Source organism: Oncorhynchus keta, chromosome 22 (assembly GCF_023373465.1).
Source record: "Oncorhynchus keta strain PuntledgeMale-10-30-2019 chromosome 22, Oket_V2, whole genome shotgun sequence".
Lineage (NCBI taxonomy): Eukaryota > Metazoa > Chordata > Actinopteri > Salmoniformes > Salmonidae > Oncorhynchus > Oncorhynchus keta.
In genome coordinates this window covers 22164138-22190280 of record NC_068442.1, presented here as the reverse complement: position 1 = coordinate 22190280, position 26143 = coordinate 22164138, and the positions used below count along the sequence as shown (strand labels likewise).

General features: G+C 48.3%; 1 protein-coding gene across 4 annotated transcripts in view; it reads left to right on the top strand.

The window, feature by feature from the left end:
* Positions 1-26143, top strand: part of pclob (piccolo presynaptic cytomatrix protein b) — a 113242-nt gene that overhangs the window by 37456 nt on the left and 49643 nt on the right. For all 4 annotated transcript variants that reach the window (XM_052474898.1, XM_052474897.1, XM_052474896.1 and 1 more), the window contains exons 9-15: positions 12039-12818; positions 13077-19524; positions 19912-20507; positions 20624-21694; positions 21837-22102; positions 22282-23083; positions 23253-24342. In XM_052474898.1, the coding sequence (XP_052330858.1) occupies positions 12039-12818; positions 13077-19524; positions 19912-20507; positions 20624-21694; positions 21837-22102; positions 22282-23083; positions 23253-24342 (11053 nt within the window). The remainder of the gene's footprint in view (positions 1-12038; positions 12819-13076; positions 19525-19911; positions 20508-20623; positions 21695-21836; positions 22103-22281; positions 23084-23252; positions 24343-26143) is intronic.

Below are 26143 nucleotides of genomic sequence, written 5' to 3'. Positions count from 1 at the left end.
AGAGGAAAGGGACTGGGGGACAGGGTAGTGTAGAGAGGAAAGGGACTGGGGGACAGGTTAGTGTAGAGAGGAAAGGGACTGGGGGGACAGGGTAGTGTAGAGAGGAAAGGGACTGGGGGACAGGGTAGTGTAGAGAGGAAAGGGACTGGGGGACAGGGTAGTGTAGAGAGGAAAGGGACTGGGGGACAGGGTAGTGTAGAGAGGAAAGGGACTGGGGGACAGGTTAGTGTAGAGGGGAAAGGGACTGGGGGACAGGTTGGTGTAGAGAGGAAAGGGACTGGGGGGACAGGTTAGTGTAGAGAGGAAAGGGATTGGGGGGACAGGGTAGTGTAGAGAGGAAAGGGACTGGGGGACAGGGTAGTGTAGAGAGGAAAGGGACTGGGGGGACAGGGTAGTGTAGAGAGGAAAGGGACTGGGGGACAGGGTAGTGTAGAGAGGAAAGGGATTGGGGGACAGGGTAGTGTAGAGAGGAAAGGGACTGGGGGACAGGGTAGTGTAGAGAGGAAAGGGACTGGGGGGACAGGGTAGTGTAGAGAGGAAAGGGATTGGGGGGACAGGGTAGTGTAGAGAGGAAAGGGACTGGGGGACAGGGTAGTGTAGAGAGGAAAGGGACTGTGGGGACAGGGTAGTGTAGAGAGGAAAGGGACTGTGGGGACAGGGTAGTGTAGAGAGGAAAGGGACTGGGGGGACAGGGTAGTGTAGAGAGGAAAGGGACTGTGGGGACAGGGTAGTGTAGAGAGGAAAGGGATTGGGGGACAGGGTAGTGTAGAGAGGAAAGGGACTGTGGGGACAGGGTAGTGTAGAGAGGAAAGGGACTGGGGGGACAGGGTAGTGTAGAGAGGAAAGGGACTGTGGGGACAGGGTAGTGTAGAGAGGAAAGGGACTGTGGGGACAGGTTAGTGTAGAGAGGAAAGGGACTGGGGGACAGGTTAGTGTAGAGAGGAAAGGGACTGGGGGGACAGGTTAGTGTAGAGAGGAAAGGGACTGGGGGACAGGTTAGTGTAGAGAGGAAAGGGACTGGGGGACAGGTTAGTGTAGAGAGGAAAGGGACTGGGGGACAGGGTAGTGTAGAGAGGAAAGGGACTGTGGGGACAGGGTAGTGTAGAGAGGAAAGGGACTGGGGGACAGGTTAGTGTAGAGGGGAAAGGGACTGGGGGACAGGTTAGTGTAGAGAGGAAAGGGACTGGGGGGACAGGGTAGTGTAGAGAGGAAAGGGACTGTGGGGACAGGGTAGTGTAGAGAGGAAAGGGACTGGGGGACAGGGTAGTGTAGAGAGGAAAGGGACTGGGGGACAGGGTAGTGTAGAGAGGAAAGGGACTGTGGGGACAGGGTAGTGTAGAGAGGAAAGGGACTGTGGGGACAGGGTAGTGTAGAGAGGAAAGGGACTGGGGGACAGGTTAGTGTAGAGGGGAAAGGGACTGGGGGACAGGTTAGTGTAGAGAGGAAAGGGACTGGGGGGACAGGGTAGTGTAGAGAGGAAAGGGACTGTGGGGACAGGGTAGTGTAGAGAGGAAAGGGACTGGGGGACAGGGTAGTGTAGAGAGGAAAGGGACTGGGGGACAGGGTAGTGTAGAGAGGAAAGGGACTGTGGGGACAGGGTAGTGTAGAGAGGAAAGGGACTGTGGGGACAGGGTAGTGTAGAGAGGAAAGGGACTGGGGGACAGGGTAGTGTAGAGAGGAAAGGGACTGGGGACAGGTTAGTGTAGAGAGGAAAGGGACTGGGGGGACAGGGTAGTGTAGAGAGGAAAGGGACTGGGGGACAGGGTAGTGTAGAGAGGAAAGGGACTGGGGACAGGTTAGTGTAGAGAGGAAAGGGACTGGGGGGACAGGGTAGTGTAGAGAGGAAAGGGACTGGGGGGACAGGGTAGTGTAGAGAGGAAAGGGACTGTGGGGACAGGTTAGTGTAGAGAGGAAAGGGACTGGGGGACAGGTTAGTGTAGAGAGGAAAGGCACTGGGGGGACAGGGTAGTGTAGAGAGGAAAGGGACTGTGGGGACAGGGTAGTGTAGAGAGGAAAGGGACTAGGGGACAGGTTAGTGTAGAGAGGAAAGGCACTGGGGGGACAGGGTAGTGTAGAGAGGAAAGGGACTAGGGGACAGGGTACTCTAGATATGCTGTTCAAGGTACACAGAGGCTTTCCTCAGCCCTCTGAGTGAGCTGTTGTTTCCTCTTCCTCCAAGGGAGGAACCCTGCCAAGTGGCTCTGTCACATGGAACCTTGTCCATCTTAATGAGTTATGCAAATTAGCTTGTGTTGTATTTCATTGACAATCCAAGGACATCTCAATCTAAGATGTAATGGTGGGAATAAAATAAATATAATAAGGAATCATAATAAAACAAGTAAGAATAAACATGATGATTTCGCCTTCACCCACAATCATGTTGTGGGTGAAGACAGTGCTGAGGTACAGTGCCTTGCAAAAGTATTCATTACCATCACTCCACAAATATCTTGTTAACAAACTATAGTTTTGGCAAGTCGGTTAGGAGATCTACTGACACAAGTCATTTTTCCAACAATTGTTTACAGACAGATTATTTCACTATAATTCACTATATCACAATTCCAGTGGGTCAAAAGTTGACATACACTAAGTTGACTGTGCCTTTAAACAGCTTATGAAATTCTAGAAAATGATGTCATGGCTTTAGAAGCTTCTGATAGGCTTATTGACATCATTTGAGTCAATTAGAGGTGTACCTGTGGATGTATTTCAAGTCCTACCTTCAAATTCTGTGCCTCTTTGCTTGACATCATGGGGAAATCAAAAGAAATCAGCCAAGACCTCAGACAAAACATTGTAGACCTCCACAAGTCTGATTCATCCTTGGGAGCAATTTCCAAATACCTGAAGGTACCACGTTCATCTGTACAAACAATAGTACACAAGTATAAACACCATTTAGCCACAGTAAAACAAGCCCTATATCGACATAACCTGAAAGGCAGCTCAGCAAGCAAGAAGCCACTGCTCCAAAACCGCCATAAAAAAGCCAGACGGCACATGGGGACAAAGATCGTACTTTTTGGAGAAATGTCCTCTGGTCTGATGAAACAAAAATAGAACTGTTTGGCCATAATGACCATCGTTATGTTTGGAGAAAAAAGGGTGAGGCTTGCAAGCTGAAGAACAACCTTCCCAACCATGAAGCACGGGGTGGCAGCATCATGTTGTGGGGGTGCTTTGCTGCAGGAGGGACTGGTGCACTTCACAAAATAGATGGCGTCATGAGGTAGGAAAATTATGTGGGTACATCTCAAGACATCAGTCAGAAAGTTAAAGCTTGGTCACGTGGGTCTTCCAAATGGACAATGACCCCAAGAATACTTCCAGAGTTGTGTCAAAATGGCTTAAGGACAACAAAGTCAGGGTATTGGCATGGCCATCACAAAGCCCTGACATCAATCAATCCTATAGAAAATGTGTAGGCAGAACTGAAAAAGTGTGTGCGAGCAAGGAGGCCTAGAAACCTGACTCAGTTACACCAGCTCTGTCAGGAGGAATGGGCCAAAATTCACCCAACTTATTGTGGAAAGCTTGTGGAAGGCTACCCGAAACGTTTGACCCAAGTTAAACAATTTAAATGCATTGCTACCAAATACTAATTGAGTGTATGTAAACTTCTGACCCACTGGGAATGTGATGATAGAAATACAAGTTGAAATAAATCACTCTTTACTATTATTCTGACATTTCACATTCTTAAAATAAGGTGGTAGCCTAACTGACCTAAGACAGGGAATCTTTGCTATGATTAAATGTCAGGAATTGTGAAAAACTGAGTTTAAATTTATTTGGCTAAGGTGTATGTAAACTTCTGACTTCAACTGTATACACCTGTTCTGAAAGGCCCCAGAGTCTGCAACACCACAAAGCAAGAGGCACCACCAAGCAAGTGACACAATGAAGACCAAGGAGCTCTCCAAACAGGTCAGGGACAAAGTTGTGGAGAAATACAGATCAGGGTTGGGTTATAAAATAATATCTCAAACTTTGAACATCCCACGGAACACCTTTACATCCATTATTAAAAAATGTACAGAATATGACACCACAACAAACCTTCCAAGAGAGGGCCACCCACCAAAACCCACGGACCAGGCAACGAGGGCATTAATCAAAGAGGCAACAAAGAGACCAAAGATAACCCTGAAGGAGCTGCAAAGCTACACAGCAGAGATTGGAGTATGTGTCCATAGGACTGCTTTAAGCCGTACACTCCACGGAGCTGGGCTTTACGGAAGAGTGGACAGAAAAACGCCATTGCTTAAAGAAAAAATAAAATTAATAATAATAATAAATAAAAAAATAAAAAAACACTTTTGGTGTTTGCCAAAAGGCATGTGGGAGACTCCCCAAACATATGGAAGAAGGTACTCTGGTCAGATGATACTAAAATTGAGCGTTTTGACCTTCAAGAAAAACACCATGTCTGGTGCAAACCCAACATCTCTCATCACCCCGAGAACACCATCCCCATAGTGAAGCTTGGTGGTGTCAGCATCATGTTGTGGGGATTTTTTTCATCGACAGGGACTGGGAAACTGGTCCGAATTGAAGGAATGATGGATGGCGCTAAACACAGGGAATTCGCGAGGAAAACCTGTTTCAAGTCTTCCAGAGATTTGAGACTTGGATGGAGGAAGGACTGCCCGTTCCATGATCTCGCCATCACGGTTGACAACGGTTGACAACTCCATTGTGTCCTCCTCCCAGAGCGCTAAGAACCTTGGCGTGATCCTGGACAACACCCTGTCGTTCTCAACTAACATCAAGGCGGTGGCCCGTTCCTGTAGGTTCATGCTCTACAACATCCGCAGAGTACGACCCTGCCTCACACAGGAAGCGGCGCAGGTCCTAATCCAGGCACTTGTCATCTCCCGTCTGGATTACTGCAACTCGCTGTTGGCTGGGCTCCCTGCCTGTGCCATTAAACCCCTACAACTCATCCAGAACGCCGCAGCCCGTCTGGTGTTCAACCTTCCCAAGTTCTCTCACGTCACCCCGCTCCTCCGCTCTCTCCACTGGCTTCCAGTTGAAGCTCGCATCCGCTACAAGACCATGGTGCTTGCCTACGGAGCTGTGAGGGGAACGGCACCTCAGTACCTCCAGGCTCTGATCAGGCCCTACACCCAAACAAGGGCACTGCGTTCATCCACCTCTGGCCTGCTCGCCTCCCTACCACTGAGGAAGTACAGTTCCCGCTCAGCCCAGTCAAAACTGTTCGCTGCTCTGGCCCCCAATGGTGGAACAAACTCCCTCACGACGCCAGGACAGCGGAGTCAATCACCACCTTCCGGAGACACCTGAAACCCCACCTCTTTAAGGAATACCTAGGATAGGATAAGTAATCCTTCTCACCCCCCCCCCCTTTTAAGATTTAGATGCACTATTGTAAAGTGACTGTTCCACTGGATGTCATAAGGTGAATGCACCAATTTGTAAGTCGCTCTGGATAAGAGCGTCTGCTAAATGACTTAAATGTAAATGTAAATGACAATGACCGTAAGCATACTGCTAAAGCAACACTCAAGTGTTTTAAGGGGTAACATTTAAATGTCTCGGAATGGTCTAGTCAAAGCCCAGACCTCAATCCAATTGACAAACTGTGGAATGACTTAAGTCAAATGATACAAACCCCCCAAAAATCTATTTTAATTCCAGGTTGTAAGGCAATAATATAGTAAAAATGCCAAAGGGGCTGAATACTTTCGCAAGCCACTAATTGAACAGGGAAAAATGCTACTCTACAGTAGGCCTGTTTCGGTTACCATATTACCGCGACATCGGCAGTCATGAGTCATGACCACAGTTAAATTCCACGTGACCAAGGAGTCTGGTAACTAGGCTTCTCCACAACTGCGCTCTGATGCCACTGATGGTCATTAGTAGCCTACCAAACTTGCTAATGGACAGTCGCTAATGGCCTGGTAATCAGGACTCCATTATCCTTCTAACCTAGGGTTTCCCAAACTCGGTCCTCAGGTGCACGTTTTGGTTTTTGCCCTAGCACTACACAGCTGATTCAAATAATCAACTAATCATCAAGCTTTGACAATTTCAATCAGCTGCGTAGTGTTACGGCGAAAAACAAAATATGCACACCTTGGGGTCCCTAGTTTGGGGAATGCTGCTCTAATCATTCTGAAATCAATGGAAATGCATCCAAAAATCAAACTAAACACTTCATAAGAGCCCCTGGCATTTAGAGTTTAGAATTTAGAGCAGAATATGATCACCTGTTGCTTGTAAGTGTTTCTGTAAACCCATGTTGCAATGCAATTGCGTGAGAAAACAGAGTTTTGATGCCCTCTATTAAAAAGAGGAGGCTCCCATCAGCTATCTATAGGCTAGGACTATATTTATTTCTCAACTATCCTAATAGCACATTGCTTCACTTTACAACTGGAGTAGCTTACCTGCCTGGCATGAACTTCAACCTATGGAAAAGCATCCTCAATTCGGTATTCAAGTGCATACGGATGACAGGTGCATGATAAGGTGCATGATAATGGCCCATTCTAAACTAATTTCATACATATATTATTTAGTGTACTGTATAGATAAAACAAGATTAAATTGAGAATAGTCTGAAGGGTCAGAGTATGATCACTTGGCAATGATGCCCAGCATGTGCACACTTTTTCAAACCATAGTTGCATGTATCATATAGCCTAGCCCATAGGCCTATATGTTTTTATAAGATTTGTAGAACCCCTGGAACAGGGTTGGAGAGCCCATAGCCTACAGAGATTAGTAAAACATGTGTTCTTATGAGCCCAGTCATTGCGCAATTGTGTGTGAAAACAGACTTGCCACTATTTAAAAGAGGATCCCAGATTTCTCATGCTCCTATATTTCTTCTTCTTTAGGATTGGGTTGGCAGATGAAATCAAACTTAAAGGTCTATACACCGCCACCTACTGTAATAAAATGTGAGGCCAGTCACTACCTACCAACATTAAATTATCTTCATTGTTCCTGTTCCTAAAAGGAAAAACTTGCACCACCAACTAACCCTACACCTATATACCACCATTTAACCCTACAGCTATATACCACTATTTGATATAAATTAAAATCATCACCCTATTAGCTCTTCTGCAGTAAATGATTGTACACCCGGGTACTTCTCTGCAGCTGCCACCTACACTCATTAAACCCCACTACTCCATATCACTACTTTGACCCTATCTACTCCTGAACCATGCCAAATGCCTGGGAGGATGGGACATCACCTCTCAGCACACCCTGTAACTCTTCTGAAGTCAACTATCGTATTGCTGCTATATTAATTGCTCAATTTTTTAAATGAAGCACATTAATCCACTTTACAACCGGGGTAGACTACCTGGCAGCGGAGGCTGGTGGAAGGAGCTACAGGGCCTTCAGAAAGTATTCACACCCCTTTACTTTTTCCACATTTTGTATTGTTACAAAGTGGAATTATACTGAATATAATTGTCCTTTTTTTTCAACGATCTACAAAAACTACTCTAAACTAAAATTCTAACATTTGTAAAACAATTTTGAAAAATATGAATGTATCTTGTTTAGATAAATATTCAACACCCTGAGTCAATACGTTAGAATCACCTTTGGCGGCGATGACTTTTCAAAATGATTCAAGCTCTGCCAAGTTGGTTGTTAATCATTGCTAGACAGCCATTTTCAAGCCCATTTAAGTCAAAACTGTAACTTGGCCAGTCAGGAACATTCAATGTTGTATTGGTAAGCAACTCGAGAGTATATATTGTCCTGCTGAAGGCATCTGTTGGAAAGCAGACTGAACCAGGTTTTCCTCTAGGATTTTGCCTGTGCTTAGCTATATTCCGTTTATTTTTATCCCCCAAAAAACTCCCTAGTCCTTGCCAAGGAATAGCTTATCCATAACATGATCCAGCCACCCCTATGCTTGAAAAGATGAAGAGTGGTACTCAGTGATGTGTTGTGTTAGATTTGCCCCAAACATAACACTTTGACTTCAGGACAAAAATGACATTTCTTTGCCACATTTTTTGCTTTTTTACTTTAGTGCTTTATTGCAAACTGGATGCATTTTTTTGAATATTTTTAATCTGTATGAAACAGTGTTGCTTCCGCCCCTCTCCTCTCCCCTACCTGGGCTCAAACCAGACACATCTACAACTGCCTCCCACGAAGCAGTGTTACTTATCGTTCCACAAAAGCCACGGCTACTTCAAGGTCTCAAAGCGAGTGACATCACCAATTGAAACACTATTAGGGCGCACCCTGCTAACGAGCTAGCCATTTCACATCGGTTACACTCACCCCCCTTTTGACCTCCTCCTTTTCCGTAGCAACCAGTGATCCAGGTCAGCAGCATCAATGTAACAGTATAGCTTCCGTCCCTCTCCTCGACCCGACCTGGGCTCGAACTAGAGACCCTCTGCACACATCAACATCTGCCTCCCACGGAGCATCGTTACCCATCGCTAGATAACAATGCTTCGAGGGTGACTGTTGTTGATTTGTGCAGAGGGTCCCTGGTTCATACCCCTTAAATATCTAATGTTTTGATAATATGAATAAGAATGTAGTCCATTGAGTTTGGAAATCAGTATTTGTCCATTTCTCCCATAGTTCCCATTTGAAATATAACAAATATGCATAGAGATTCACAACACTATAACATTTGAATGTTGTAAAATGCTGCCCTGCCTGGACACTCACATTCAAATCATTTTCACCTTTCATCGCTCCCATTGTTCCCATTTTCAATCAAAAACTATAAATGAGAGATTCACAAGACTAACATTTGAATATTGTAAAGTGCTGTCCTACCCTGGCTGGCAAGGACTCTCAGGTGAAGCCATTGAATAAAATGAATTACAAGTTTTTGAACCTATTTTAAAAAATGCTATAGGCCTACATTTTCACCATGTATAGTTTTGATTATCCTTTTCGAAACGTATGAAACATCAAAACATTCTAGAAAACCTTGCTATCACAACAGCTGTTCACTTTACTGTGATGCTGAAAATGATTTCCTGAATCAACTGATGATTGTTGAAACGTTATAGGCTACAGCCTATACACAAAAGGCTACAGCTCGTTTCACAGCTTCCCCATGCTTCACAGCTTCCCCATGCTTCACAGCTTCCCCATGCTTCACAGCTTCCCCATGCTTCACAGCTTCCCCATGCTTCACAGCTTCCCCATGCTTCACAGCTTCCCCATGCTTCACAGCTTCCCCATGCTTCACAGCTTCCCCATGCTTCACAGCTTCCCCGGGAAACTTGACGGTATTTTAGCCTCATCGCAGACCAAAGAATAGTGGAGGAAGGTGTTTGCTTATGCTGCAGTGTTCGGAGTGAAATATTATGCGGAGTAATTGTTTGATTGACTATATGCTTATCATTTAGTAGGTCTATTGGTAATTGTTCATTACACTATACACATAACATATGCTTGGGTTCCACCTTGTCATCCCTGATCTACTTGCCTAAATAAATGAATGCTAGAACATTGGTCGCCAGGATTAGCTATTTGTATCTAGTCTCTTAATAATTGCAGAGCAGTGCAAGTTAGACACATGTTCATTACAGTCATACTAAGTGGTGACGCAAGGCTCGCTACCTTGACTAGATCCTCTAGAGACTCACAGGGCCTGTTGTATTTATTCACAAAATAATGGAGTCAGTTTAATGAATGTAGTTTATTACATATTCAACATAATGGTTGGATCATTTCCATCCAACTATAAATGGTGACCCCTCCTCGGTTGATGGGGATTTCTATAGCCAACTACAAGCATACATAAAATCAACTATACAGTAATCATAGGAACAATAATGTAACGTGTACGCTGGAAGTCAGGAAGCAAGTACAGGGAGTGAATTTAATTTTAAAAATGAAACATGAACCAAAACTGAATCAATAAAGCCTGGGGAATGCACCAAAGGGAGTGACAGATATATGTGAGGTAATCAGGAAGGTGATGGAGTCCAGGTGAGTCTCGTGAAGCACAGGTGCGCGTAACGATGGGGACATGTGTTGACATTGAGTGCCAGAGAGGAGGAGCGGGAGTAGACATGACAAATAACAGGGAACATGAAACAGTTAGCCTACATTCTCAGTGTAACGAAATGGGAATTCCATTTACCGTGGGTGCTTTTTTAAATATACTTTTATTTTGTGTGGTTTCAGTATAGCCAAGCGGTGGGTGGTGTTTGATGGTGCAGTACACCTGAGCTATTGTCTTGCAGTGAAGCTGGCCTCAATGTGAGGTCAGAAAGAGAGCATTTCTATTTCAGTATCTGACAAAAGCAGCTAATAGATCTGCTGCTATTATAATGAACTTATTTTTTATTCTGTGCTGATCTTGCACTGTGACCATATGCTTTCTGAAGTATTAAATCACGTTGTCACCCCTGTTGAGAGATGTTATGGAAACACTTATAAACCCTTTCTAAAGATATTGGAAATCCGAGTGCATGTGGAGATATTTGACTGTTTTGTGTCTATTCTAAGCATTAGGCTATGTAGCAAAGGCTTTTTTGTTAGTTCTGACCCCTGACCACAAATGTTCACACGGCAAAGGCGTGGAGTGGAGGTATTTTGGGCTTGTTTCTGGGAACACACACGGGATCCCTGGCACATCTGGGTGTGGTTTGTACCACATTGCCTAAGCTTGGCCATGACAGAAGGTGGGTTACATCACTCGCTAAAGCTCCCATCAGCACGTGACATCCCCATGAAATATGATTAATATACGTCACTGGTCTCTGAGCCAGCACTAATCCCCTTGAGAAAGTGTGTGTGTGTCACCATTGACTTTCTTCAACAAGCAGTACATATTCTTCAACGAGTCATGATCTAGGAAGCACACTGAATCGTCCTCATCAAAAGGCAATGGAGAAAAACACACAATCAAAATTGGATCCAACTACAGGCTTATGTAGCTAAACAAATGTTGCATGCGTGCATTTGGGTGTGTGCAGTTAGCTATCTTTATTCCTGCAAATATATACATCTTTGAATACATACACTAATGTGTACAGTATAGCGTGTGTTTATAAGTATTATTTAAGTGTTGTGTGTGCATGTGGGTATATCTGTGCAAGCGTATGGTATATCCTAATATCTCACACACACATGGTGATTGAATAGTACACCACTGGCGGGATAGTACACCACTGGCGGGATAGTACACCACTGGCGGGATAGTACACCACTGGCAGGATAGTACACCACTGGCAGGATAGTACACCACTGGCGGGATAGTACACCACTGGCGGGATAGTACACCACTGGCGGGATAGTACACCACTGGCAGGATAGTACACCACTGGCGGGATAGTACACCACTGGCAGGATAGTACACCACTGGCGGGATAGTACACCACTGGCGGGATAGTACACCACTGGCGGGATAGTACACCACTGGCGGGATAGTACACCACTGGCGGGATAGTACACCACTGGCAGGATAGTACACCACTGGCGGGATAGTACACCACTGGCGGGATAGTACACCACTGGCGGGATAGTACACCACTGGCGGGATAGTACACCACTGGCGGGATAGTACACCACTGGCGGGATAGTACACCACTGGCGGGATAGTACACCACTGGCGGGATAGTACACCACTGGCGGGATAGTACACCACTGGCGGGATAGTACACCACTGGCGCTCTGCTCTAGGCAGAGTTTACTGATAATGCTTTTCTTCTCAACTGGCCCAAAATAAATGGAACAAAAGGTCAATGCTGATGTTGAGTGATTTCATGTAAATAGCAATAAGATTCCCTGTAAGACATGTGTATGTAGTGACATCAAGATATTTTGCTGCTTTTGTATCGGTGATGAATGCTGTTCAAAAATCAATATTATGAAGGTGAATTATTTTTCCTCTATTGTATTTGGAACAAAGCCATGTGTTGGCTTGGAATAATGCCAACATGGTCTGTAATAAGCACTTGCCACCTGTGCGTTGTCCCCTCTATTGACAGAAGTAATAGATGATCTGACTACTAACCACTGTGTGTTGTTCTCTGTGTTGACAAAAGGAATGGCTGTGTCTGAACTGCCAGACACAGAGAGCTCTGTCGGGTCAGCTGGGAAACAAGGGGATGATGGCCCAGCCACAACTCACAATGACTGGTGCCCAGCCCACACCACAGCCTGTAGCCATTTCCACCAGGACAGAGCCCCTGTTTCCAGCAGCAACCACAACCGAGGACCCGGCTGTTCCTCTCATGTCAGAGCCCATTCCACCTACACTAACACCTGCTCTTGCACAAAAGGAGCTGGAGCCAACGGTGAAAGTCTCTGAGGCTGAAGCTCCCAATGTGGTCGCAAAGGCTGAGGCTCCAAAGACAGAAGTTCTCAAGGTGAAGATCGCCAAGACAGAGGCACCAACAATGGAGTCTTCTGTGGCAGAAGTTCCTACAAAAGAGCTGCCCAAACCAGTGCCACCTAAATCTGAACCACCCAAGACTCCAGTGGTAGCTGCTCCTGTTGTCTCTGTCCCAATGACTGAGGCCATGACTGCTCCTGCTCCTCTACCCACCACAGTCGCTACTGCCATTGCTGTCACTTCAGCCACTGCAAAGGCTAAGGCTCAACCAGCAGAGCTACCTAAACCAGCAGAGGAGAAGGTTGAGAAGCCAGCAGAGAAGGTTGAGAAGCCACTGAAACCAGTACCTGTCACAGTGCCTGAGAGGGTAACTCCACAACCAGTCCCAACAGCTGATACTATCAAGAAAGAGGCCGCTCCATTGGTTGAAAAGGTGGATGATGTCCTTCCTGAACCTCAGCAGATTCTCACTGAGAAGGAGACTGTGGAGGCAAGCATTTGTTCAACAGTTTGAATCAATGTATTGTTGTTTGTGTTTGTTGTTAACATAATTCCTATAATCTTTAGTCAAGATTGTGATTCCATACAAATACAGATTGCTGCCATAGTTCTTAACTGTTCACACAAATATAATTTGCTCCAGGAGCCATAAACTAAAACAGATAGTAAAGTGTGTGAGACATGTGTTTTTATTTGTCCATGCATAGGACAAGCACATTTTAATGTGATGCTTTTTTTTCATTTTCAGGAGGAGAAAGAGTCAACTGCAGACTCCCTCCTAGCAGACCAGGTAGTAGTTGAGGTACCGTCCAGCCCAGCCAGTCCATTTGAGGCTGACACCAAGACTGAGGACCATAGTATCAAGTCCCAGGATGGACCATATATACTTCCTATCTCACAGGGCTCCTACAGCTCAGAGGAAGAGCTGAAAGAGTTGCAGACAGACAGAAATGTCCCTATGATTGACACGACCGCTGACACAGCCATGCCTTCCAAGGAAGAGGTGAATGTGGAGAAGAGGCGTCTGAATTATGTACAGATGGAGGAGAGCAGTGGGAGTGAACCCTCTCCCTCGCCCCAGGTCCAGAGACGGAGGTTAAGTGCGATAGCAGTCAGCACGGCAGCCTCATCCAGTAGCGAGGACTACAAAGCAGACAGCCCAGACTCATCTGTGGATGAGGAGGAGTTCATCCGCAGGCAGATCATGGGGATGACAGGAGAGGAGGAGATGTTTCTCTCAGAGGAGGAAAAAGATGAGAAAGAGAGCAGAGAGGAGGAGACCAAGGAGGCTGAGGTGGATAACGAATCAGGCAAATCCAAACTTCTGCTAAAGAAAGGCATTATGGATAATGAAGACAGCCCAGCCAGGAGACCATCTCTTCCAGGATCTGAGGCTAAAACCACTGCAGATAGGTCTGAGCTCACCACCACTGTGTTTAAGAAAGACATGACGTTACAGAGAACAAAGAGCACAGATTATGGAGATGCTGAGGTGGAGAGCATCACAGAGTCTCTGGAGGACAAATCCAAAGGTGAGGGGTCATCCAGTGTCCAGGTGTCCAGCTTCACCCCTGGAACCTCCCCCACCTCAGCCTCTTCTCTGGAGGAGGACAGCGACAGCAGCCCCAGCCACAAGAGGAGTGGGGAGGGGAAACAGCACCGCAAGGCCAAGCACAGGCAGGCAGGCCAGTCCCTTCCCACCATCGAGGACTCGTCAGAAGAGGAGGAACTCAGGGAGGAAGAAGATCACCTCAGGGAGCAGGAGAAACAGGAGTCAGACCAGCAGCAGGGGAAGAGGAGCTCCAAGAAGTCCAAGAGGGATAAAGACGAACTACAGACTCAGAGGAAATGGGATAAGCCTGTAACCTCGCCCAGTAACCTGTCTCCTATTGAAAACGCCTCGCCCACTGTGGAGATGAGGCAGGCTAGAGAGATGGAAGTGTTTCACAAGTCCTCAGGCTCTGACTATTCTCCTAGCATGGAGTCTGATTCAGAGGCGTTTCACACAGAGGCCAAGATAGCTGTCCCAAAAGGACAGAAGTTCAGTACTGCAGAGCCACTAAAGAATGCAGAGGATGTATATGAGGAGATGCTTCAGAAAGCTAGATCTCCTAAAGGAGAGACAGAGCCCATCCCTGAGATAGAGCCACTCTATGGAGGCATGGCCATAGAGGACTACCTCTATGAGTCCCTAGTGGAGGAGCCTGAAGCTAAACCTAGTTCAGCCCTACCAGAGCAGCTCAGTAAAGACCATGCTACAGAGCCAGGGAAGAAAAGTTTAAGATCTCCTGAAGAGTTGTATGAGGAGATGATGCTGAAGAAGAAGGAACTGATGTTGATAGAGCAGGAGTTTCAGAGGGCTCAGACAGCGATGGACACTCCAACTCCTGAAATACATGTGACTGCACCATCCAGTGCTGCAGCTGAGAGCTGCAAAGTTGGTGAGGCAGAGGGAGAAAAGCCTATGTTAGATGCGGATTCTACCTACGTTAAGAGGAAGAAACGTCCTGCTCCACCACGACCCTCTGAACCTCCTAAACGGCCCGAGGTATACGTTGCCAAGCCAACAGTTCCTCAGGATATGACTATGAGGAGGGCTCTTTTCCCCATACCGGATTTGAAGATCACCCAGTGTTCCTCTGGAGAGGATGAGACGGATGATAGTATAATAGAGGAGTATGGAGTGGGAGTGTCCTCTGATATTACCCCTAGCGATGAGTCTGAGACTAAAGAACAGGTAGAGTCCCCTCCAGTTTCAGAACATACACCAATAACAGAGGCAGCTGAGATTGAACCCATAATTTTAGTGTGTGAGGTTCCCCAGGCAAAAGCTACTCCAGCTCCTGCCCCTGAGACAGTTCTAGCCACCAGTACAACCACCACAACATCACCAATCTCTCCAGTATCACCTCCCACCTCACCAGCAACTCCAGACTCAAGTCTAGCCTCCAATGCTACTTCCTCCTCCTCTTTCCAAGCTCCAAGTCCTCTCTCCTCTGACTCTACTCCAGTGTCCACTCCAACACCAGACCTGGCCAAAGCTGCAGCTCCCTTCGCAGCTCAGCTGCCTGCTCCTATCTCCCCTCCTTCTATTGCTCCTATTATGGCTGTTTCTCCAACCACAGTTTTGGTCACAATTCCAGATTTGGTGACAGATCCAACCCAAGCACCAGCACCAGATACAACTACAGTCCATGCTTCTGCTCCACTAGCTCAACCCCAAGCCTCAGTCCCTGCCTCAGTGGTGGTGCACATACCTGATCCGGTTGTAATCCAAATGCCAGACCTGGTTACATCTCCATCCCAGATGTCTGTTCAGGGTCCACCTTCTGTACAGGTCACAGCACCAACTCCAGTACCAAGCCCAGTACCTTCTGAAGCCACATCTCCGGTCCCAGCTGCTCCCAGTGCAATGTCAACTTCGGCTACAGTCTCTGCTCCAACTCCAGCCCCAGCTCCAGTTGTAGTCCAAATGCCAGACCTGGTTACCATCACCTCTTCAGTTTCACCCCAAGCCCCACTACCTGTGACATCCTCAGCTCCTGCCCAGGCTACAGTGGTGCATTCAGTCCCTGTCCAGACTGCTGCCCCACCTCCAACCCCAGTAGTAGTCCCAGCCATAGGGACACGCCGAATTCAGAGACAAGCCTCCACCAAAAAAGCCCCACCTCCTCCTCCACCTAGGTCTACATCTGTCTCCCTGCCCCAAACCTCAGCAGAGCCTACCTCTATCAGGGCCATCCATAATGTCTCTCCGACCGTGACTACCACAATAGCCATGGGAGCAGCTCTGCCTGTGGTGGTGAATGTACAGTCGCTAGTGGAGGATGTCCGGCCAGAAGGTGTTGCTGGCTTTCAGGTTATGATGACCCCAACCAGACAGGGGCATGTGGTCATCATAGTTCCCAATGTGGAGAACATGTCAGTCCTCAGCCAGACAACCCAAGACCTTGTGGCAAACTCAGTTGCAATAACTACCACCTCTGCTGTGGTTGATGGCAGTAGTCAGATAGCAGCAAGGCCTGTGGTTGTCAGTGTTGATCCTTTCTATACTGCTCCCTCTGTTCCTGCTGTACACAGCTCAGACACATATATACCTTTGGCAGATACCCCAACACCTCCTTTGCCTCCTCCACCACCCCCTGCCACCTTACTAAAGCCAGCTGTTTATCCCAAAAAGCCTTACATTTCCATCCCACCTTCAGTCCCAACATCAGTGCCAGTCTCAGCTGCTTTGACAATGGCACAGGCAACTGTAACAACCCCAGACCCCAGTCCAGTACACAAGGCCCCTGCACCCCCTGCACCCCCTCCAGTCCCCCCCAAGCCTGTGTCCATCCCTGCAGGGCTGGTGTTCAGCCACCGACCAGGGGAGAGTGTCAAACCTCCAGTGTATCCCACTGCCAGCCACACACTTCCCACGACCAGAGAAGTGGTTCCAGAAGCCAGCTCAGCAGAGCCATTCACAGCCACAACACTGCCCAGGACCAGAGAACCTCCCAATGCCCTGTCTCTGAGTCTGACCACCCCAGTGGAATCCAAGATGAGTGCTACCTCACCCAGGTCCCCTCTTTCTCCAAGGAACGCCAAGTGTCTGGAGACGTATGTTGTGATAACTCTGCCCTCAGAGCCTGGCACACCCACAGAGGGAATCACTGTCCAAGCCCCAATCAGAAGAGGGTCCATCCTCCCCTCTAAGCAGACAGGCCCGGGGGTTAGGACCACACCGTCAGAACAGCTGTCACCCATTGAGGCCTTCTCAGCCCAGTACAATGTCAGGAGAGCATCAGTTCCCTCATTGAGGCAGCCACCACCACCAGCAGCAATAGGACCAGTCGAAGTAGCAGCACCCCTAGAGGGAGTCTCTGTTCTAGCAACAGCAAGACAGCCTTCCATACCATCAGATATGCAGCCTCCATACGGTATGGCTGAGGTGGTGACAGTTTCAGCTGGGTCTGAGATGCCTATTCAGGTACACAATGTCCCAGCTCCAATCAAGAAACCGTATAAACCTCCAACAGCCAAGCCACCGCAGACAGTGTCTGTGGTTATGACGATGCCATCAGAGCCACGGGTTCCTGTAGAAGTGTCTGCAACTCAAGCCTCTGGTAGAAGGGCATCAATACCTGCTGTACCTCAGCAGCCACAATATGTGGCTGAAGTAATGGCTTTACCAGCAGAGCTGGACATACCTTCAGAGGTCATTTCAATTGAGGCCATGTCTGGAAGAGCAACAACACCATCAGAAATGCTGCAACCACAAACCATGGCAGAGGTAATGCCATTACATCAGGAAATACCAACGGGAGCTATGGCCACCCAAACCCGTGTAGAAGCTACACCCTCAACCATGCATCAGTCACCATCTCTGATAGAGGTGGTTTCAACTGAGGCTGTCTTTAGAAGAGCATCAATACCATTGGAAATGCAGCAACCACAAACCATGGCAGAGGTAATGCCATTACAGCAGGACACACCATCAATACGATCATCTGCACCACAACCACAAGGAGTGTCTGAAGGAGTGACTTTTCCTTCAGAGTATGAAATGCCTACGGAGGTTATAACAACTGAGGCCACTACCACTAGAAGGACATCCACATCCTCTGTAGCACAACAACCATACACATTTGCTGAAGTAATGACTTACCCATCGGAGTATGAAACACCCACCCAGGTGGTTACAACTGAGGCTATTTCCACTACAAAAAGAGAGTCTATAACCATGCAGCAGCTTCTAACTATGGCCCAGGTTATCACAATGCCTGCAGAAGCAGAGGTACCTCTAGAGGCATATGCTGCCCAAGTTCAATACAGGAGAGAATCCATCCCCTCAGCAGTGCAACCACCACAGGCAGTATCAGAGGTCCTGAGTTACTCATCAGAGTATGAGACCCCCCTGGAGGTCATTACAACTGAAGCCTACACCAGCAGAATGTCAGTTCCCTCTGGCCAGGAGGTTCCCCAGACTGTCCCCGTGGCTCCAGTCACCATCACCAGGAAGTTCCACCAGGAGTCGATAGAGAGCCAGGAAATCCGTGGGCCTGAGAAGGTGGTGTCCAGCCTGAGCCACGTGTACTCCTCCTCTATCTCCACCTCAGCCCAGCCCCCAGAGAGACTGCCCAGCTTGGTCACTCAGGTGGTCACCACCGAGGTTCAGAGAACCACTGTGTCTGTGGTTCATGAGAGGCTGCCCCAGGCTCCTGCGTCAGACGCATTGACCATCCTTATCCAGCCAGACCTGTCTAAAGTCCAGCCCTCTACCAAACAGAACGGGAAGATCTACTCCGGTGATGCCATTGACCTCCGCACCATTAAGGTCGGTGTAAAGATGACCGATTCAGGGATGGACTTGACGCCTCAGGAATCGAGTCGCCAGTCTGTCTGTAGCAACTCCAGTGGCCGACATACGGCAGTGCAGCCAGAGATAGTGAACCTGAGTGCTGAGATCACCCCTTCCACCACATTGGCTGTTGTCACTGATAGCATCACTATTGTCACCTGTTCAGCCACCATTGCCTCCTACACCAGCGAGCCAGAAGAAAAGCCTTTAGATCTGCAGGGTTATGTTGCCTCCATGCCTCTCCCTCTTACCACATACAAACCATTCGAGCCTCTGGCACAGATAGTGTATAGGCGTGTAGACTGTCCACCTATCGTCAGCACGGTGATAGCCAGAGACACAGAGACACCAATTAACCTGTCCTATGGAGCCTCCCCAGTAGATAGCAGGCTTCCAGTGACCATGGCCCCAGCTGTCAGCAATGGGGGAACCGTGCTCTCAGAGCTGGCTGGGGCCGTGGACCTGTCCACCTCCAGACCCCTTAGGGCCATGGTGGCTCTGTCCGGCACCAGCCCCGGTGTGGTGACCACGGTTGTAGAGGATGATGGGACGCCCATAGATCTGACAGCTGGGAAAAATGTGTGCTGTGACGTCATCTACAAGCTACCCTTCACAGGGAACTGTAGGACCCAGCCACCAGTTATTACCCAGCCTGACAACCACTTCGGCTACAGAGATGACCACTACCAGTATGCTCATGCTGGGGTCTATGGAATCAAGGTCTTGAACGGCAAGGCCTTGTCTGAGACCAATCTGGCTGATGCAGGACTCTTCCTCTGTAATGGAAAGACCGAATATGACTATAAAGTCTTGGACAGTGCGGTAGACCTGACAGCTGGTAATATATCCGCAGGTTGGTGTGTTCCTTTTTTACCTGCTTGAATTTGATTTCTGAATGTAAAATTATTTCAGTTATCATTGTTTTCCATTATGATTTAAATGAGCATTTACTGTACTTTTGCATGATTCATGAAATGATCTAGATTTCCATCAATGTTCTGTTCCTTTTGTCTTTTCTTTCTTTTTACACAGATGCATGCGTATGCCTGCGTGTTCTCCCACGATATTTTGGCTTTGCATCGTGCTAGCTGGACAGACTGGAGATGCTTGCATGCTTAGTGCTATGATCTCCCCAAATCAAATCTGCATGGCCTTTATTTTGTACAGAACATGTATATACAATACATAATGATGTTTTACTCATTGACTTAAACCTACATTTCTGGACCCGTCATGACAGGTGAAGCTCTAGACTACACTAGTAAAGCTGCTGGGGCCTACACTGGGATATCCACTGCTCCATATTCCCAGGTCCCTGCTTATAGTGTCCTTAGATCCTCAGACGGAATGGTATACTCCTCCATAGCAGCCCCTGTTCCTTCTACATATGCCATTACCACCCAGCCAGGGTCCATCTTCAGCACCACCCTACCCCCTACCACCACCCTCCAGGAGCAGCCAGCCCAAGCTCCATACCCCTATGGCTTCATCCCCACCACCGACCCTGGCAACCAGATCATCAGCCTGGGAACTGGCCTGCCCAAGGACCTGCTGCCCAGCGCTCTGGCTGACATCATGACTGGCTTCCCTGCCCTGTACTCTGACCAGACCCTGGAGGCCATCGCAGCTTCTCTGGAGGCCCTGGCCTCGTTGCCCATGTTCCCCGGCCTGGATGACAGCAAGATCACTCAGTACCAGATGGAGAGGGAGTTCCTGCAGCTGGAGAAGCTGAAGCAGCTGTGTCTGGCAGAGGAGCTGGAGTGGGAGAGGCAGGAGATCCAACGCTACCGCGAGCAGGAGCAGATAATGGTGCAGAGGGAGCTGGAGGAGCTGCAGGTATGAATGTGTGTGTATATGTCTCCTGTGCTAATGTATCTGTTACTGTAAGAGGGTGGACAATTGGCTGGACAACAATCTTATTCTAATCTATTCTAGTCTATTCTATTCTACAGGCTCTGAAACAGAAGTTGTTAGTTCAACAAGAAGAGGAGCACCAGGCACACCTTGTAGCACAGCAGGAGACCTATAACCAGCAGAGGGAACAGCTAGAGCAGATCCAACAGCTCCAGGTGCAGATACAGCACCAGCTAGAGGAGCACTACAGTAGCACAGGAACCTCAGATAACCTGCTAGAGGCACAGTATGCAGGGGTGGGGGATAACGGTCAGTACTGGCCTGTTAGAGATGAGTCCACCACCTCATCCACTGTCATCCAGCTAGAAGGTGGGGTGCAGTATGTGACCGGTGAGGGTCAGAGAGAGGTTGGAGGTCAGGACCAGCTGCAATTCAGTAGGAAACAGTCGGCAGGGTCTAAGCAGCCTGGTGACCAGGGGTATGGTACAGGGGTGGTAGGGAAGAGGATAGTGGACAGTGGGGTCCAGACAGACGATGAGGACTCGGTAGACAGAACGTATGTGGGGAGGAGGAAGAGGAACAACAGGGGGAGGGGTGTAGACAGCAGTGTTCAGACTGATGATGAGGAGGACCAAGAGGATGAGTGGGACATGCCAACCAGGTCGCGGCGGCGCTCCCGCTCCAGCAAGCACAGCGGCGAGGGAAAACACAGTGGCTCTAAGGTCTCCAGCATTGCCATCCAGACTGTGGCAGAGATCTCTGTCCAGACCGACCACTCTGGCAGCATCAAATGCCCCAGCATCCAGATGGACACTAAGGTGGAGATCATCAAACACATCTCAGCCCCAGAGAACTCTCAGAGAGGAGGCAGCCTCAGCTGCCAGACAGACACAGACCGCAGGCGCCACTTGCCCGTAGAGGTGGGCTACAGCGCCTACCTGAAGGCAGACCTCGCCCCCAAATCCCCCAAAGTGCTTTACTCTCCCGTGTCCCCCCTCTCCCCGAGTAAGGCCATGGAGGAAGGGCAGAAGAGGCTGACCACTGACCCATCCAGGTTTTCCAATGGGCCTAGGATGCTGAAGCCTGGACCGAAGTCTCTGCCTGACCCCAAGTCTCTCAGCCCCACCACCGAGGACAGGATAGGCTACCACTACACAGAAACCTACTCTGTAAGTCACTGTAGTAAGAATAATGGTAACATAAGATGCACTTTCATCGCATGCTGTTGACATTTTTGTTGAAAATAAACCTGGCAATAGTATTAAGTATTCTATCTTATCTCGTATCTTATTGCTTTTCCCTCTGTCCTAGGGCCAGGGCTCTCCGTCAGGCACTGGAAAGAAGGTGAAGAGGACCCTACCCAACCCTCCCCCGGAGGATGACCCTCTGACTGGCCCATCAGGCTACAGCGCCAACTCAGCGCGCCGACGTCTCGGCCGTCACACCACCATGGCCCGGGCCAAGATCTTGCAGGACATCGACAAGGAGCTGGACCTGGTGGAGAGAGAGTCATCCAAGCTCCGCAGAAAACAGGCCGAGCTAGACGAGGAGGAGAAAGAGATTGATGCCAAGCTGAGGTCATTTATTAATTTAACAATTTGTGAACCAGGCAGGTCAATATAGAACCAGTTCTGATTTACAATACAATAACATGCTTTAGATGAGTAGAACACATTGGTGTGTATGAAGTGGTTCCACATTTTTAGCACTTGGAAAGCACTTGTATAAATCCAATCCCATCTTCTCCTTCTAACAGGTACCTGGAGATGGGCATCAACCGTCGTAAGGATGCCCTGCTGCAGGAGAGGGAGAAGAGGGAGAGGGCCTACCTGCAGGGTGTGGCTGAGGAGAGAGACTACATGTCGGACAGTGAGGTCAGCAACATCAGGGAGACCAGAGGGAACAGCCACGGCCTGGAGAGACCCAGGACAGCTCCACAGTCAGAGTTCGACCAGTTCATTCCCCCTGAAACTGAGGCTGACTCCCAGTACTCCACTCTTACCAGTCCCTACTCCCACTACACCCAGTATGTCCCCCAGACCCAGGCCATCAGTCACTACCCCCAGCAGACCCTGTACCAGCAGCAGGCCCTCTACCAACAGCACCCCTACCAGAGTCAGTCAGTCTACTCCTCTGTGCCAAGCCTGTCCTACCCCCAGGCCTCCCACTCCCACCAGCAGGCCCAGTCCTCAGGCTACCAGTCCAAGAACACCACCAACTACGAGGTGATCCGGAACCAGCCCATGATCATCGTACCCTCCTCCAGCGAGGGGGGGTATGGGGTGGGGAAGTACGGCAGCCTGGAACTGAGGATGGGCCTGGAGGAGAGGAGCATGGCCTCCAGCCCCATGTCTAGTATATCTGCTGAGTCTTTCTACGCTGACATCGACCACCACAATGCCAGGAACTATGTTCTGATAGAGGACATAGAGCAGCTGACTAAAGGCTCTACAACGCTGGGCTCTGCAGGGCTGGGGTCAGGGTTCAGTCTGCCTGATAAGGACCTGTCTAAGGCTGACAGGCTGCTCCGGGCCGCTGAGGCCAGGCGCACTGCAGAGGTAACTGATATGTAAATAGTAGATGTTCTTCTGTGGAATGGGGATGTTGTTACATATTCTATGTCAGTGTGTTTTACTCAGGTTTTTTTGCTGGTATTTTACTATACCGCATTTGCCTGTTCACTTGGGTGTTGTGATGATGATAAATTATTGTATTGTCTTTGTTTAGGTTGCGGAGTTCCTTGGTAACTCGCGTCTGCACAGCTACGGTAAAGGAGAGGAGGACTCTATGGAGGAGCCTTATGAGCTGAAGCTCCTGAAGCAACAGATAAAGCAGGAGTTTAGACGAGGGACAGAGGGTCTGGAGCACCTCTCAGGCCTGGGCATGCCCCAGTACCTCCCCACTGACCCCAGCTACAGACACTTCCCTAAGGCTGACAAGTACAGCATCAGCCGGCTGACCTTGGAGAAACAAGCTGCCAAGCAGCTCCCTGCCGCCGTGCTCTACCAGAAACAGATCAAGAACCAGAAGAAGGCAACCCTGATGGACCCCAAGATAACCAAGTTCTCCTCCATCCAGGAGAGCAGAGACCTGGAGCCAGACTACAGCAGCTTCCTGGGCTCTGGAGCCTCGTCTGTCACCAACCTGTCCACTCGAGCCAGACTGCTCCAGGATGAGATCACCTTTGGCCTGAGGAAGAACCTGTCTGAGCAGCAGAAGTACCTGGACTCCTCCCTGGGATCTAACCTGGCTGGCTCTCTGGGCCAGAACCTGGGCCAGTCCCTTGGCTTGGGGGGACCCACCATGAGGACTACCCTACAGGATGACACCACCTACCCCAGCGGCACGCGCTCTCGCCCCTCCTCCCGCCCCAACTCCCGCCCCAACTCCCGTCCCACTTCCGTCTATGGCCTGGATCTGTCCATCAAACGGGACCTTTCCAGCTCCTCTCTCAGGCTGAAGATTGAGGGAGAAGCATTGGACGCAGCGTTCGGCATGGGGATGGCCAGGACCAAGCCCACCAGCCTGCCTATAAGCCAGAGCCGCGGGCGCATCCCCATCGTGGCTCAGAACTCAGAGGAGGAGAGCCCGCTGAGTCCAGTGGGAGAGCCCATGGGCATGGCCAGAGCCTCAGCCGGCCCTCTACCACCCATCTCAGCTGACTCCAGAGACCAGTTTGGCTCTAGCCACTCCCTGCCGGAGGTCCAGCAGCACATGAGGGAGGAGTCCAGGGCTACACTGGGACATAGTGGGGTCTACGACAGAGACATAGCCTTCATCATGGACGACCTGGGAGGAGCCATGTCTGACAGCGAAGGTAAATGGCTCCTGAGGCTGTCACAGCACCCTGACTCTCTGGACATGCAACTACCGCATGCTCCTGACTGTGTTTATGTCTGCCTGAGAAGGCTCCTGATCACCTATTATTTCTCATATTTTGTGGCTTTTGTCACGTAACTGTGTTTGTGTTTTGTTCTGGTTTCTGTTTTGTTTGATGTCTGCATGCAACACTATTTATTTTCTTCACTGATACATAATACTGTAGATGTTATGCATGAGACAGCATGTCTGTGTTGTTAGCTCAATCTATGATGTTATTAGCATGTTCCAGTTATCTTCTCTTCTTTTACATGTTGGTTTTCTGCTTTCATCACTGACCAAATGTGTATAACGGGATACAGGGCTTCTTTAAACCATACAGAACAGTGAAATATCAAGTGGATATTAGTGGATAATAGGTGATCATAAATAACACACACTTTAAGTGCCTCTGCGTACTGCTTTTGAAGAGAAAGAAAAGACAGTGATAATATATTTGAATCAGCGGCAGACTAATGAATATCTAACAGTATGTCACTGCCATCTGGGTGCTGTCTATAGCCTACAGGCACCTTCAACTCCTTCCCTCTCCTCCTTTTTCTTCTCCTTCCCCCTCTTCTTCTCCATACATAAAATGTTATCTGACTCTTGCAGGATGTCAGGCCTTTAGATAGACATATAGTATATTTACTTTTCCAAGCACCCTTGGAGCTATTGTGGCGCTTGGCCCCCTGGTAGCAGCCATTTTAAAGGCCTAATGGTCACACTATGTGTTGGTCTGGGTCTACTTACTGTAATTGTTCAGACGATGCAGACAGCCATTTATATAGAGCACTTGCCTCCCTCACTTCGTCTCCTGGCCAGCAATACACACATTTACTATTACAGCAGTAATAATACAGAGAGCATTATACTCACATTCATATTGCAATGCAATGACATTTTTTCCCTAAGGATTATGGAGTTGTAGATTATTTGTTTGTGTATATGAGTTTTAGATTTGAACCCATGTTGATAGTAGACATACAGTATATTTCATGATACTCACACCACACATAGTTATTTATAGCATATTCATCCCTGTCCATCTCGGGTATTTTGGATTTTGTTTTCATGCATGTTGCTCTGAGATTAAATGTGTTTGAGTTTCCATTTCAATAAAGCTTTAAAGCATCTTTTGCATGACGTTGGTTGATATGAATGTTGGTTGCTGTGAATGTTTCTAGGGGATTGTAAATGTGCATGCTCTCTTCTGATTGGCAGCATATGAATGTGTTCTCTCCCCATCTCCTCCTGGGGAGTAAGTGTGAAATTACAGCTGTCCTTGCTTCTATCTTAAAGGGATACTTTGGGATTTTGACAATGAAGCCCTTTAACAGCATCCCTAGTCTCAGCATCCAGTATGAAGTTAGATGTTGTTTCGCAAGCCAATGCTAACTAGCGTTAGCACAATGACTGGAAACATACTAGCAGTTACCATAGACGTCCAGTCATTGTGCTAACGCTAGTTAGCAACTTCCTTAAATCTGCATGAAAATACATAAAAATGGTATCCACGAGTTCATCTGACTCTGAGGTAGTAGATAAAGGGCTTCATTGCCAAAATCCTGAAGCATCCATTTTAGTGTTTACTAACCAGGACAACACTCCTACATATGTCCCTATGCTTCTGTTGCTATGTTTCTATCGGCCCGGCATAGTGTAGTCAGTTTCAGAATGACCATCATTTCATTTACATATAAAAAAAATCAATTTAAAAACATTAACAAGCAGAAACACAAACCAATAAACATTCATAT